The sequence below is a fragment of the Octodon degus genome, unplaced genomic scaffold (genome assembly GCF_000260255.1).
Source record: "Octodon degus isolate 3935 unplaced genomic scaffold, OctDeg1.0 scaffold00119, whole genome shotgun sequence".
In the NCBI taxonomy this organism is placed as follows: domain Eukaryota; kingdom Metazoa; phylum Chordata; class Mammalia; order Rodentia; family Octodontidae; genus Octodon; species Octodon degus.
Window position 1 is genome coordinate 1,557,134 of NW_004524695.1, and position 16,081 is coordinate 1,573,214.

Below are 16,081 nucleotides of genomic sequence, written 5' to 3' on the forward strand. Positions count from 1 at the left end.
CTCTCTCTCTCAAATAAATAAATAAATAAATAAAATTTAAAAAAAAAAAGAAAAGGCTTTGGATGTAGCTGGTACAAACACCCTGAGTTCAATCTCCAATACCAAAAGCAAGCAAACAAACAAAAAACTTACATAAAATATTATACAATGCTGCACTATAGTCTTAAAATTTTAGCCTAAGAGAGTAGATGCTACGTTAACTGCTCTTACCACAAGAGAAAATAAAAGAGAAACAAAGTAAGAGGGCCTGGGAAAGATAACTCTGCATGCCTGCTAGAGATGATGGCTGCATGGGCATGCACTTCTCTCCAGGGATTAAATATCTAGAGTTGTTTTTTTGTTTTTTGTTTGTTTGTTTTTTTTTTTTTTTAGAGAAGTCTTTTTTTAAAATTAATTTATTTGTGTGTGTGTGTGTGTGTGTGTGTGTGTGGCCAGCTCAGCCCACCAGGGGGCGGGGCGGGCTGGCATGTGGGGCTGGGGGATTGAACCGCGGTCCCTGTGCTTTGCTAAGCTTGTTCTAAGTAGGTGCTTTAGACCACTGAGCCATCTCACCAACCCCAAATATCTAGAGTTTTTTGAATGTCAATTTCATCTCAATAAAGTGATTTTTAAAAAAATTATGTCTGTTCCCTTAGTGACTTGCAACTTCATCAGACTACCAGACTTAGGTGGGGGGACATAGGATGTCCTGGTAACCAAATAATCTTGTTAATGCAAAGTCAACAGATTCATAACATATGGCTGTCCAAAGCATGAAGAAGATATAAAATAGGATTCCTCGAAATTTAATGCTTATTTTTTTCCTTTTCCCTATTTTATAACATTTTTAGGATGAATTTTACATGCTTATATCTGGTAATCTGAACAACTAATTCAAAGACAATAATATGCAATATAACAATCATTGTTGAATTTCTGTTATTTTGTTTAGTCAAATTCTGTATCATTTCTAATGTTTTATTCACTATTTTTATTCTCTTTAAAAATTAAAAAAAATAAATAAAAATAAATAGCTAACTGAAACAGGCTTCCTTTAGAGTTATTACTGCAATCAAGAAACCTGACCCAGAACTACAACTTAGAAATTAGGCAAGTTCCTTGCTGACTCCATGGTATGCTCTATAGTTGCTTTTTTTTTTTTTTTTTTTTTTTTTTTTTTTTTGTGGCACCGGGGATTGAACTCAGGCCCTTGCGCTTGCCAGAGAAGTGCTCATTCCACTGAGCCATCTCCCCAGCCCCTGTAGTTGCTTTTTAAAATAGACTCCAGATATTAGTTGTCTACTTGTCTCACAGTCCTTTCTTATAAAAAAAAAAAAAGAAAAGAAAAAAGAAAAAAGGGGCTGGGGATATGGCTCAGTGAAGCAAGTGCTTCCCTGGCAAGTGCAGGGACATGAGTTCAATCCCCAGTTCCACCAAAAAAAAAGGAAAAAAGAGTCACAGGAACATCAAATTCAACTAACAGTCATCTCTTTACTATCTCCTTCAATTATGGAGTAATACTTTCTAAGAAATCTGAAACACTAAGAAAGATCCAATAAAAGCTAAAGAATATAATACAGGTTGCAACTTTAGCTATCTGACTTCAGAGAACTGTTATAATGAACTATACACGTATTTATTTATTACTTATTTATTTATTTGACTCAACAAACAATCAAATAAATTTGATAAATTTGGCTCCCCAAACTATCAAATAGTTTGGGAAGCCCTGTAAACTACCTTTGTGCTATCGAGCACAGTCTAACTTGGGCCTCAGATACTCCGGGGCTGGCAGAGAGAAGCCCCTTTTGTTTTCTCTGCAGCCCCACAGAAATAGGGAGTCCAGGAGAATGGTACTGGGCTCCTGATTTTTTTTCCTTTCTCTCTAGTTTTATCTAAATAATGTTTCATCTACTGCTTCCAGTTCAGTTTGCAGCTCCGCCTTCTCCCATATCAACTTTGGAGATTTTTGCCAAACTCAGAGAAAACTGAAAGGCACGTTTATTGAAAAATGATTAAGGTTAACCAGATTCAAAAATGATGATTTCTAAAGGAAAATTATACAGGATATAGATATCTGAGCTTTTATTTATTTATTTAGGTCCTGGGTAATGAACTCAGGGACATGAGTTTACTGACTAATTTGTGATATAATCTCTAATATTTATTGAACTCTTGGTAATAACTTATTATGGGTGAAGTAGTGCAATATTAAGGGATGTATGAAGATGGTATCCTAAAATCCTCCTGATATCTTAATGGCAATGAGATTTATGACGATTCCCATCCTCCAGGGCAACAAACTGAAAATGCTAAATGACTCATCTAGGCTTACAGTGCTTCTTGGTGGTAAATCCAAGCCTAGACTTCAGAGTGGTAAATCTAAAACCTGGATTCTTAATCTAAGTTCTCCTTAGCTTTGTAACTTCTGTTTTCATTAGTTTTCAGTACTTTTCTATAATGTAGTACTACTTTTATAATCATAAAAGAAAGCAAATATTTTTAGAACAAGGGCTTTTAGGGCTGGTGAGATAGCTCAGTGGACTAAGCACCTGCTTAGGCAAGCGCAGTGATTGGGGTTCAATCCCCAGTACCACATGCTGTGCCAGCCCTGCCCCCAGGCACACTGAGCCGGTCACTAGAGACTGGGCATGGTGGCACATGCCTATAATCCCAGTGCTGGGGAGGCTGAAAACAGGAAGATCACTACGAATACAAGTTGCATAGTGAGACCCTGTACCAAATATATAATCAATCAATAAATCAATCAGACAAGGGCTTCTTATGTAGGTGAGCTCAGCACCATCTGACACAAGCATGTCTATCTCTTACGAGCCCGTTTATTGTAAAAGGCGTAAGATTTATATGATCTGAAGAGAAACCAGAGTATTTGAGCTCTTTTTTTTGGGGGGGCATGTCTTTATATTATCATTTTAGAAAGGATTAGGTGCTAGAATGGCAGAGGTGTGCATTGAGCTGCTGGCTCTTTCCTCTCTAATCTATTCTCAAACTGAGAAATGAACTTCAGCAAGAAAGTTTTTGCTGATGCTGCCACAAGTGCAGAGCAGGCTCCACATTCTTTGTCCGTTGGGCACAGCCTCACACCTACAACTCTGCAGGAGCCTTCCAGGCCCTCATGACTGAGGGATGCATCATTGATTCTTCTTGTTTTGAGGCTTCAGGCTTCCTGGACAGGACAGCCAACAGCTTTCCCAGATCCCTGGCCATGGTGGGACTATTCGACCTCTGATCAGGTTAGGCAATCTAATCAGTCCCTTTTGATACTTGTATGTGTTCTATTGGTTTGGATCCTTCGGAGAGCTCTGATCAGCATGTACGTGCTGTGCGTATTGGGTGGTGAGCAATTCCATCTCCATAAACATCTCCAGAAATCATTTGATTAACATGTAATCACTATACGTATTGATGAGGTGCTGTGTGAGATTTCCACATGTGTACAATGCACAGTGAGTAAATCAGGCAAATTATCATTTCCATCTCCTTATTATTACTTTGTGCTTAGAGCCCTTGAGGTCCTCTCCTGTAGTTATTCATAAAATATGTGATAGGTTTTTGTGAGCTATGGTTACCCTATCTTGCTATAGAATTTACCACCTCTTACTTCAATCCACAAGAATTGCATACTTCTTGTGTACAGGGTGTTTTGTGTGCAGGGTCTCACTACACAGCTCAGAATCATAGTGATCCTCCTGTCTTAGCTTCCCCTGTGCTCGGATTTCAGATGTATGCCACCAGGCCCAGTCTCAGTGGCTGGCAAGGAGAGCCCAGGGTTCTGAGGCTGGCAGGGCATGTGGTACTGGGGATCAAGCTCAGGTCTTTGTTCTTGCCAGGCAGACACTTAGAACACAGAGCTATCTCCCCAGCACACTGTGCCTTGTTTATGGTCAAAGTTTCAAGTTCTAGACAGGTTAAAGAACTTGATCCAGAATTAAGTTCAGTTCTGCTATCTCTAGTCCATTTTTTTCATGGAAAAGGAAGAAAAGCAAAGAACAGTGGGTGAGGAAAGGAGGCTCGGACATGGCCACCATAACAGGCCCTTAGAAGCCTCTGTTCCCAATTCTGTGTCTCTGACAGATTTCAGTTCAGCCACAGCTCAGTTGATTAGCTGGCCAGCTGCTTTCCATAGCCTGGCAGAGGGGATGCCGGGAAAGTTTGTCAGAAATAATAGCATCTCAGGTAGAGAAAAATTTATTTAATGACTGGAGATAGAACCTCAGAAAAGGTATCATGAAGGAGGAGCCATTAATGGCTGACTGCTCATCTGGCTCACTGCTCATCAGGAGGATCACTACGATTCTGAGCTGCCCTGGCTGCTCAGCTAGGCACGAAGAACATGGGGAAGCACCAGAGGACAGTCCTCTGCCTGGTGTCTGCAGACATCTGAAAGCCTCAGACTTATGCTAAACTATTCGGGGCCAGCTCTGGTGGGCAGAGGAGGCCAGGCGGCTCTCCTAAGCAGCCTCCCCAGCCCACTCACTGCATTTAAACCAAATTAACTGCAGTTCGGCAACCCTTCTGCCATGATATTTAATATCCCCTCAGATAACCACTCACTTCCTATTACAAAAGTCATTCTGGCATTAAATAGACAATGACTAAAATGGGATTTTTGTTAGAAATCAGTGCAAAAGGAAGCACTACACAAATATCCATCAGTTATTCTGGCTTTGCCAAAGGCTGTGGCATCCCCAACAGGAGCAACAATTAAGGTGAGAAGCCAAATCAAGGGCACAGTTAAGATGGGAATGGGACAAGATGGGCGTTCCGGGAGAGTTTTGTTTGTGTTTCCTCATATATGGCATGTGAACTTCCTGGGGATTCATGCAAAATAAAAATTGATATCTGAACATTGTTCTGTGGCATGGCTACATAATTTCAATCAGATTTGCAAAAAATTTAGAAACTCAAAACACTGCATAACTGCTACTCTAATTTTTTTTAATTTATTTGTTTGTTTATTTATTTATTTATTTTGTTTGTGTGTGGCCAGCTCAGCCCACCAGGGGGCGGGGCTGGCTGGTATGTGGTGCTGGGGGATTGAACCGCGGTCCCTGTGCTTTGCTTAGCTTAGCTTGTTCTAAGAAGGTGCTTTAGACCACTGAGCCATCTCACCAGCCCTGCTACTCTAATTTGTTGTCTGGGCAGACTAGGGCACAAACAAACTGTGCAAGATATTAAACTCGTATATACAGACCCCCATGGCACAAGAAGAGTTGGAAATTATGTTTGATTTCCAGACCAGAATGTGTACCTGGTCCATACAACTCAGGAGATGTCTTTTTTTTTATTTTTTTATTTTATTTATTTGTGTGTGTGTGTGTGTGTGTGTGTGTGTGTGTGTGTGTGGCCAGCTCAGCCCACCAGGGGGCGGGGCTGGCTGGCATGTGGTGCTGGGGGATTGAACCGCGGTCCCTGTGCTTTGCTAAGCTTGTTCTAAGTAGGTGCTTTAGACCACTGAGCCATCTCACCAGCCCAGGAGATGTCTTTTTAAAACACTGTCTCCCCAACGTAAAACAGCTATGTGATACAAATGCATCTGAAGCTGCATCACTGACTCCCAACTGTGGTAACATTGTGAGTATCCTCTGGGAGGTGCTGAGGAAGCCCCTAGTGAAAAGAACCTCAAATATGAGATTTGTTTCATAAAATTAAATTTATAATTTTGAGTATTCTCATATCCAAATCAGGATAGAAAAGACTTTCTGGAATTGAAAAATAAAACAGTAAGATGTAAAGTGGCACCACACCCTTTGGTGAAGGAAGTGATTTTTTTTTTTTTTTTTTGGAAGTGACTTTTCAATGATGATAAAAACCTGCTTCTCTAATGACTTTGTGATTCAAACTCAGTCTTACAGAAGCAAGGGAGATTTGCTGGGTTGCACGAAATCTCAGAGGTCTTACACTGACCACATTCTAGCATTTTTCTCTGGCATTAGCCTGCAGCCTCACTGCTTCCCACAAATAACAAATGGAATCCATTGAAACAGTGACCCCAGCCCATGGTGGAAATCTGCTCAGCCCCAGAAATCACCTGGACCAGCTCCATCATGTCTTTGACAAAGCCATCCACTTCTGGGCCTTCTAGGGCTCCAGTTTTGCTCTGAAAGGTAAAAAGATCCATTCACCACAATGTCATTTTTGAGGCAAATCCACCAAATCAGTGTTCTTCATAACTGCACACTGACTTCGAAAGGCACACTCCAATGTAGGTCCCCATGCAGAATGTGAATTTTCTGCACCAATTCGAAGGATTAATTGTAAGTAATTCCATGTGATTAAGTGAGAAACAGTAGTTATGAATTGCTTGGCTCTGGAAAACAGCATTAATATGACAAACGCTGACTTTGCTTCCCTAATCTCACACTTCCATTAAGGTATGTTGATCGTTGTGCATTATACTGACTCTTTGAAGAAGAGATTAATATTTTTTTTTGTGTGTATGTGATACCAGGGATTGAACTCAGGACCCTGCACTTGCCAGGCACGCACTTATTCCATTGAACTATCACCCCAGCCTGAGATTAATATGTTTAAATTATTTTTATGACTTAGTAAATGATTAGTGATTATTAAAAGTAGACTTTAAATCAAGAGAGACTACATTGGAACTACAGTAGAATCATCTTTAGGCTGTATACAAAGCCCTTTATTTTTTTCTACTTATTTTATATTCCATTCAAACACAAAAGTCTACAAAATTTAATACATAATAAATTGTGGTCTCTTCTCTAAATGTATTTATTTTCTTCATATTGAACCTTTAGCATATCATTTTGCATGCTAAGTATATTTTAATAATGATATGAATAAAACTGTTTCTTTTCACATTTAGCACATTATTTAAAAATTCTGTTCTCATAGCTTATATAACGAACACTTGTATAGTACTTAATATAAGCCAAGCACTCTTGTAAAATTTTATAAACGTATAAAAGATTGTATGCTTATTGCAATCTTAATTATATTATAAATTAAGATTATAATTTATAAATTATAATCTTAGCACAATTCCATTAAGCAGCTAGCTATTCAGCTATCTTTCTCATTTTGATTTTACAGATAGAGAAAATAAAGCAAGGGACACTACAGAGATGCAGGATCTACCAGGTCACCTGGCTGGTAGCCACAATGCTAAGCTGGGTTGTTGGTCACAGAGCCAGTGCACTGTGCTGCCTTTCCCAGGTGAGACACTTCTCTGCGCAGAACAGGACACAGGGGTGTCGTCTGATCAACTCCAGGCCACTGTTTCTTAGGTTCTTTCCTAACTTTCTGCTTGGTTTTTCTTTCTCATTGCATTATCTTACCTTGTTCTCAAGAAATGCGATCTCTCTGTCCTATTAGATGCTTTATAATTACTATTCTCTCTCCTCTAACTAATGCCTGAATAGCTGATCTACAGAGAAATATTTTTATCATTGTGTCAAGTAAGTATGGCCTTGCCTCTATTTGTCTGAGTTGGATGTAAAGATGTTTTGTTTTGTGTTTGTGTATAGTGCTATAATAAATGGGTTTTAGTTCTATAGGAAGGAGAAACTTTTTCTTAGTTGCAATACAATAAGAGAAAAAAAATTGTGTGTGTTTTTTCCTTTCAAATATAAATATGTCTTTGTTCATTTTCACTTAGCTCTCAGACATTATCTGGAGAAGTCGAGGGTGGCCTGGCCTAGCAACACCTATGTGAGACTGCCCATTTGTGAGTAGAGGACCCTACCCGGGGGCAAAGCCTGTCTGCGTGACACAGTGCGGAGACACACTCACAATATCATAGTGGGCGAAGATCTTCTCAAAGTCCCTCTTCCTCTCATCAGCAGAACTGGCCTGGGCAAGGAGAACACATTCCGTCAGTCCAGCTCTGTGCAGTTCTTCCAAGGGATCAGGCAGCCTTTACAAACTGCGCGAATGACCCTTTAGACGCCTGGTTCCATTCTGAACCTTACCAGCCTCTAACTTAGTTATGAGAAAGACAGGGCGGTCTTCCTTTCTTCCCTCCTTCCCAAATCCACAGAGAAACCAAAATGATACAAACCCATGAAGAATGCCACTACTTACATCCATTTTAAATTGGAGAAGGAAGTTTTCCTGAAGAGCCAGAATCCTAAATAGGAAAAGAATAAGTCAAATCCACATGATGCTCTATCAGTTCTTGCTTACAAGTGAATTTGCAGCCCATGAGGGAAGAGCGGGTAGCTTCCCGATTGCCCTGAAGAACAGCGTAGCTGCTCTAATATAGGAGCTCCTTCATCACAAAAACAGACTCATAGAGAAAGGTTTTCACAGGCAGCCTCTAGGAGAGGCGCTTTCATCTCCTTATAGCTAGTCTCTTCATCATTAGAGTAGCCAAGATCAAATCCTGGGAAAAGTGGCTGTGGTGGACACACCAGCTGCCTCATAGCTCCTATGATTTGTGGCCACAGGTCCATCTGTGGGATGTCATCCATGTCATGATCGTTAGTAAAGAATGAATCTTCCTAGGGTGCCCTTCTTCACACATACCCCTCAACACCTGGCATCCATAGCTGCCAAGAAACACTCAGCCAGTGCAGGCAGCATTTGCTTCTAGACAGAACTTGTACCTGCTGTGACATGGTCACGCTAACTCCTTGTCACTGAAAGCGTGCTCTTGGTCCTTGCAGTTCCCTCCTTTGCTGCACCTGCCACCACCCCAAGTCCAGTCACCATCCAAGGCACAGTTGTAACCTAGCCCAATCTGGGGCACCTGGATTCACAATTGCTCTCCCACTGAGCTGCAGTTACATCCACGAGCTTGGGGCTGCTGAGTCCAAATATGAACACCTGCTCAGACTTTTCCTTCCCGGAAAATACCTGCATGGTGTTTGGGACCAGTCAGTCTCGACAAGAATGCAGCAATGGTTGAAATCAAGCTGCCCCTCAGCTCAACCACCCGCAACTCAGAAAGGAGCTTAATTTCAAAATCTATATTAAGAGAATTAAGAGGGTAGAATCTTAATTCAGCTGCATGGTTTAGAGGCAGTGCCTTTGGCAAGTGATTGGATTTGATAAGACCCCGTGTTGAATCCTGGTGGCTTTATAGTAAGGAGACAGACACAAGGATTAGGCATGATGTGGAACAGCCAAAGGGCCCCTTGCCAGGACTTGTGCCATGCTATGTGGTTTTTGTTCTCCAATACCGCGAGCTAAATAACTCTTTTTTTGCTTTATAAGGGAGTCTCCCCTTGGTATTTTATTATAGCAACAAAAAGTGGACTGACACACAAGGTGATATCCAATCATGTCTCACACCAGACTCCCAGAAGCATTTTTGCTGGGCCTCGTTGGCTCTTACCATCTCCTCCTCTTCCTTCTCCACTGCTCTTTGGTACCTGATGCCCTCTTCAGTGCTGAGAGGCCACAGAGCACTGAGCTGGAGCCAGACTCAGCTGCACTTTTGTTCTGAACTAACTGCTCGGTGTTCCTGAAGCTAGGGAATTAGAGCCTTGATGTGTTTTATCACGGGATCCTGATGTGAGCCTGGGACTGTCTGGCACTGGAGGGCAGAATCTGCTTGTGACCCAACCATGAAACCAGGATAATTTTGTGCACTGTGTATTTGGGGGGCAAAAGATTTCATTTTCACAAAGGAATCTGTTAGCCCAAAAGACTCAGGACCATCGCAGTTTACCTGGTAAGATATACCTAGCTTTTGGGACTCCAGGGGAGATTTGATCTCCGGCTTGAAAGGGCACAGCTTTTACAATCAAACCTTGAGAAAGATGTTTCCAGATCCGCGATTTCCTTGCCGCTCACCTTGCCAGGTCATTGAGATCCAACCGACCATCCTTATTTTTGTCAAAGATTTTCATCTGCAATGCAGAAAGGAAAGTGGTGGCAAGAAATATTTAAACAGAAACTCATTCTGAAAGTTACAAAAGGACGTCTTTATTGTTTCCCTTCTAATTACACATTTGCCTTAACTGGAAATTAGCACTTTCTGTAAAATGAACTGCATCTTAGCTTCTGTGTTAAGATGATCATAATAACTAAGACCCCTAAACCCCATGGCTTAGCACAGCATAAGATCATCTCTTGCTCATGTTAGATGAGAATCCAGAATTGGCTGGGAACAAATACTTGGTGGTCAAAATGCACCATCCCAGGCAAGTAGTTGGCCACACCTCACTTCAAAGAGGCAGAAAAAAAAAAAAAAAAAAAAAAGCAAGCAGCACAACTCTACCATTAACAGGGCCAGCCAAATAGCTCAGTGCATTAAAGCACCTGCAAGCAGGCACAGGGGCCAGGGGTTTGATCCCCAGGCCTGCTGTGCCAGCCCCGTTCACAGGGCATGCTGAGAAGGCAATTGAGACTGGACATGGTGGCACATACCTATAACCCCAGCACTTGGGAGGCTGTAAACAGGTGGATCACTATGAGTCTGATCTAGTAGTGAGACCCTAAGCACCTTGCAGACCCTTCCCCCCCAAAAAAAACAAAACAAAACAAAAAAAAAAACAAACAAACAAACAAACAAAAAAACCCTCTACCATTACCTTGGAAGGAACGCCACCAAGGTTTGGCAGAAGTAACTGCCATTTTCTGACAGGTATAATAGGATTTTGCATACCAATTATAGGCTTGGAGTCTTGGATTTCGCTTTGCCTTGGAGCTTTCTGAATTATTTTATAGCCCCCACATCACATATCAACAATAAAGTTTAGGAGCTCATCCTATAGTACTCCCAGGAGTGTAAAGAAGGAAGTTCACATGCTCCCTGGAGGCAAGGGACGAGCTGAGCTCAGCTTCTCCTCCCCATGGAGAAACAACATTGTCCAAAGAGCCTGACTGCACTGTTAGCTCAGACCCTGCTTATACAAGACTGTACTCAAAGTTAAAAATGTCTGTGCTAATCACAAATCGGGAAACCCAGATTGCTTCAGGCTAGATCAAGGAGATGAACTTATTTTCATAGCTGAGTTGGAATGTGAGTGAATTGGGTGACGTCACAGCACTTTAAAACTACAGAATATCCCTAAGCATATCTATATAAGGAGGCTTCACAGGAGAAAGGCAGCAAAATAATCTGAAAATATATCTAACAGATTTTTGCCTTAAAAATATACTTGTCTTCTTTCCCCCTCTCTAAATCAGTTTATACTTAAAGTGAATATGAAAACCTGTTCTCCTCCAACACTTACACCAAATATGTACATTAGAAAATCTCTTAAAACACAGGTCACATTTTTAGACATTTGCACATATCACATGTCCAGTTGCGTCCCTTGAACAGAAACACTACACCCAGTCCCACCTACTGCCTGTGTGGGGTTGGGGTAGGTGTTCCATTGGCACCTACAGTTCATCAGGTGCCTTACCAACAAGCCTACCTCTTCTCCCACTGGGCAGCTGAGGACTGGAGCAGAAAGGCATATTGCCAAGGCCAGGGTCACAGACAGGATGCAGATGAAATGTTGCTAAGTGCCAGATAGATCTTTGCTTTGTCTATAATGCATTCCAAGTGCCCGAGGCAACAGATACCTTGTGGTAGCCACCCAAAATTTGTCGGATTAAAAGAAACAGAGGCCTTAGAGCTTTCCCTCCTCTTGGCATGGACTCATTCCTGAAGAGCTGTGACACTTAGGAGTTGGGCTCCTCTGGCTGGGTGGCTGCTACAAGGCGATGAGGCCCCCACCCACCACTGTCATCTCTGCTGCTGCTTCCTGACTCATGCTCAGATCTCACCTTTCCAGTAAGAATTGTAAGTAGGCGCCATGACAGGTGAGCTCAACTGCACCGATTTGATCAGTCTGGGAGCTCCCTGGGGTTTGGAGGTGCGCACTTCTGGGTGTGAGTGGACAGGCCACGAAGGTGTAGCCTTAGGTCTGTGCCGTCCCTGGCCCCTCTCTCTGGGGCTGCTCCTGGCCCTCATTCCCACCCACGCTGAATGAAGCATCCCTGTTCTACCACTTCCTCCCTCCGTGAAGTTCCTGCCATGGAGCTTCATGACCAGGGATTGCATCCCCTAAAATCATGAGCTAGATGACGCCTTTCCTCTTTTAAGTTGTGGGTGTCAAGTATTGTGTCTCAACAATGGGAAATTTGTCTGAAGAAAGTGCTGTAAGTGTTCCCAGAAATGGAGTGCAATGTCTTACTGACCAACTCCTTAAAGCTTTGTGACTGGTAGGTCCTCCTCGGGCAAGACACCCCCTGGGGCTTCAGTGTGCAGCACTCTCCTCAAGACTGGTTAACATGTTTCTTTATAACTTTTCAAATCTTGATAGACACATTATTAAATGTAAATTTACCAATAATCATTAGTGGATTAGTAGTAGCTTCTCTTCGGTGGATAGTTTCTCAAACAACAGACCCCAAACACAACTATTGTCTAGTGATAGAGGAAGCAATTTGTGAATTTCTCAAACAAGTGATAACTGATCATTGGAGTAGGACACACGACAGAAGTAAAAAATAGACATATGGCCAGTAGGAAAAGTGCAATGTCCCTCCCTTACCTATCCTAAAGGTAGTGGTCACTCAAAGAATCTTGAGTCTTTCCAAAACTTCCTACAGTACATACACACATATACTACCTACGGTCTTTTGCCAATACCTATATATTGTTTTGCAATTTTTTTACATATTTAGTACAGGATCTACAGGGTCTCACTACACAGATCGGAGTTGTAGGGATCCTGTTTATCTGCTTCCCAAGTACTAGGAAGGCACACCACCACGCCCAGTCTCAGCACTCCCCAGGGGCAGGGCTGGAATGGCAGGCTGGCGATCGAACCCCTGACCTTTGCATCTTCCTAAGCAGGTGCTTTAATCTGCTGAACTCTCTGGCCAGCCCTGAAATTTCTTTCTTTTTTAAAAATGTATTTAGTACAGGGTCTCACTACACAGATCAGACTTTTAGTGATCCTCCTGTTTTCAGCCTCCCAAGGAATGGGATTACAGGCACACACCACCACACCCAGTGTCATTTGCCACTCAGCCCACCCCACGGGTGGGGCTGGTATGGCAGGCCAGGGATCAAACCCCATCCCTGAGTCTGCCTAAGCAGGCACTTAAATCCACTGAGCTCTCTGGCCAGCTCTTCCTTTGCAAATTTTTGTTCATTTAACAATATTCTTGAAAAGAATTCTTAGCTGTTATTTTTTACTTAAAAGGCAGTATTTTGTTATAGCAACAGAAAACTGATTAATACTGTAGGCAGTACAATTGGCTGGTTAGGTATGAAGAAAGAGGCAATAAAGATGCTTTCAAGAGTTTTCCCTTGAAAATTTTGGAAGGTCAAGTGGAGCAGGTCTGTGATTAGAGTTCAGGATTTCAATTTGGATGTGCTAAGTTTGAGATGCATCTTGACATGGTAATACACATTGAAGCACTCTCACAGAGATCAGAGAAATGGCCTAAACCAATGACATAAACTGCAGGCTGTTGGCCTTTACCTAGTACTTAAAGTCAAGCAACAGTTTAAATCCCCAGTTGAGCAGAGGCAGACATAGGAAAAGAACACAGCTTAGGACTGAGCTATGACTTTCCTCAGGTTGACCTGGCTCAGAGATAAATGCCTATATCTGGGAAGGAAGCGAGCCAGAATCCAGTGACTTTAATCCAGGCATGAAGGATAAGGGCCAGAGCCATGGGACAGGATGAGCATCAGCTTCACCACGTAATTCCCTTTGTCCACCAAAGCACCAGATTTTTTTTCTTCCTCCTCTTCTTCTTCTTCTTCTTCTTCTTCTTCTTCTTCTTCTTCTTCTTCTTCTTCTTCTTCTTCTTCTTCTTCTTCTTCTTTTTTCAGAACTGGGAATTGAACTCAGGCCCTTGCACTTGGCAGGCAAACGCTTATACTATTGAGCCATCTCCCTGGCCCCTCAAAGCATCAGATTTTAATTTGCTTCTTTACAGCATTTCTACTCCCATGCTCTCCTTTGATCCATGGACTTAACATCTCCCAGAGATATTAGCTTACTTTTGCCAAACTGAACATTATCTAATAATGTTCTTTCCAGACAGCTAATCAACCCCTGCTCCCTGCTGCCAGCGCATCCTGCCTCAGTAGCACGGCAGGGTTTCATTTCCTCCCTTGTCCAGAACACTGATTAGGAATCAGGATATGACGAGGCGTGCAGACCTCAGTCTCTCTCCGATTGGCTGCCTGGCATGACTCATCCAATAGCCACGCTTTAGACAGTTTTCAAATGTGTCAAGCCTTTTTCAAATGTGTCGGGTCCATTTGAATTCATTTCATAAGATCCATCTCTTAAGCATTCTATGCTAGACCGAAGCAGAAGCAGAGCTGTTGTGCAGTGTTACCGTGACTGTTTTTCTTGCTCAGTGAACAGCCACTGAAGGAGCAGCAGTGTGATTTCACACAGGGTGACTCACTTAGCGCTCAGGATGTAGAAGCTGTTTCCCAGAAAGGTGATTTCTAAAAATTAATATGCTCAAAGTCTCTAGGAAAATGTAATATGTCCTTAAGAAAACAATAGTTTTGTTCTAAAATCTGATCATTGGAAAGTAAGGCCTTCTCTACAATTTGAAGAGTAATGAAAAACATTGGCCAGAATCTCTCCAAACTCATTTGATCTTCTGATCAGACTCAGAGCTTTGGGAAGAGACTCTCCAGCCTTCCCTAGCCATCACCTTAATGTGTAAAAAGGATGCAAGGGGCCGCTCTGGGAGAGTGTTATTAGTTATTGTTCTAGTTCCAGGGGTTGATTTCAGACCAAAATGAGTGTTTAACTGCAGTACATCTGAGCAGAAGAGCTATGAGGTTTGGACAATGTAGTAGACACAGAATAATAGTAATGCTTCAGCCAATGGACAAGACCTCTCTGATCCCTCTGAGCTATGTCTCAGAACCCTAGACTAATGGATCGAAGCTGTACACATTCCAGACTGAGGCATCACAGGCTTCCTACAGCTCTGGGAATCCTACTCTAAGATGCTACAGGCTGGTGCTTGCTCAAGTTTAAGCCTGGCAGTTATGAAGAAAGCAGCCATGCCAACGTGGGGTTCTAGGCTGTGGTAGCTGCACCCGCTCCTTTGAGCTAGGGACTGCACCAACTTTCTGAGCTCTCAGAGGCTCCTCCTCAGCTCCCCACCTTTGATGAGGGCTGTCTGAATGAGAGCCCTTGGGGTGGTATGCAAGCTCCATTTGTGGTTCATCTCTTTCCCAGAACAATTACATTGCTTCCTATTTCCCATTGCCCTTCATTACTTTGTTTTCTGCTTGGTTTTTAATAAGATGTCAGTTCTTTGGATTAGACTTCATGCTAATAAAAATCTGTTTTTCTTGGTAATAAATCTCATTGTGTTTCCTGCATCACCTCATATTTATTTATTTTATTTTTTTCTTTCTGTACAGGGTCTCACTGTGCAGTTTGGACTTGTAGAGATCCTCTTGTCTCAGCCTCCCCAGTGCTGGGATTACAGTGTGCATTACCATGCCCAGTTTCGGGGCTGGCATGGGCTGCCCAGGGTTCCAGGGCCAACACTTAATGCAGTAGCAGGGATTGAACCTGGCTCCTGGGATTTGCCAGGCAGGTGCTTAGACCACCAAGTTATCTCTCTAGCTTCAGTTTATATTTAAAGGCATTCAGACAAGTCAAGTTCCCTCACTTGACTTTATTCTTACTTGATTTTTGCCATTGCTCCCAGGGTTGTCATCTTTTCTTGGTCTATCTACACAACCTTGCTCTCTCCCTTTGGAAAGTTTTCTCTTTCACACTATAAAATTTCAACATTCAGACATAAATGCTGCAGTTGAAAATGCAGGCCTTAGAGGCAGATCCAGTTGTGAATTTCCACTCCACTCCTCACCACATTTGACCAGCTAAGACACAGAATCCTCAGATGTTTCATTTGATAGAGGGAGTTTTATAAGTTATGGTGTGAATCTGAGATGTTTGAAAGTACTTCGCAATCAGCTCAATATGAAGTGAGCACAATTATTACAATTAAAGTCTCAGTAGCAAAATATGTGCTGGTTGTTGTCTCATGAAAATAGAATATCGTATGGACTGAAGCTTGCACTACCAGGTACCCTCTCCAGCTTCACCTGGGAGGGCTGCTTTAAGGGAAAAGGAAAAAGGAATTTCAGACTTCAGGCGCTGCTTTG

The 16,081-nt window shown here is 42.3% G+C and overlaps 1 protein-coding gene across 1 annotated transcript in view; it reads right to left on the bottom strand.

Moving 5' to 3' along the window:
• Scgn (secretagogin, EF-hand calcium binding protein) overlaps positions 1–16,081 on the bottom strand; it is a 42,403-nt gene that overhangs the window by 5,117 nt on the left and 21,205 nt on the right. The window contains exons 7-10 of the mRNA XM_004640139.3: positions 9,766–9,821; positions 8,050–8,095; positions 7,759–7,818; positions 6,032–6,100 (exon numbers count right to left, since the gene is read on the bottom strand). Of these exons, the coding sequence (XP_004640196.1) occupies positions 6,032–6,100; positions 7,759–7,818; positions 8,050–8,095; positions 9,766–9,821 (231 nt within the window). The remainder of the gene's footprint in view (positions 1–6,031; positions 6,101–7,758; positions 7,819–8,049; positions 8,096–9,765; positions 9,822–16,081) is intronic.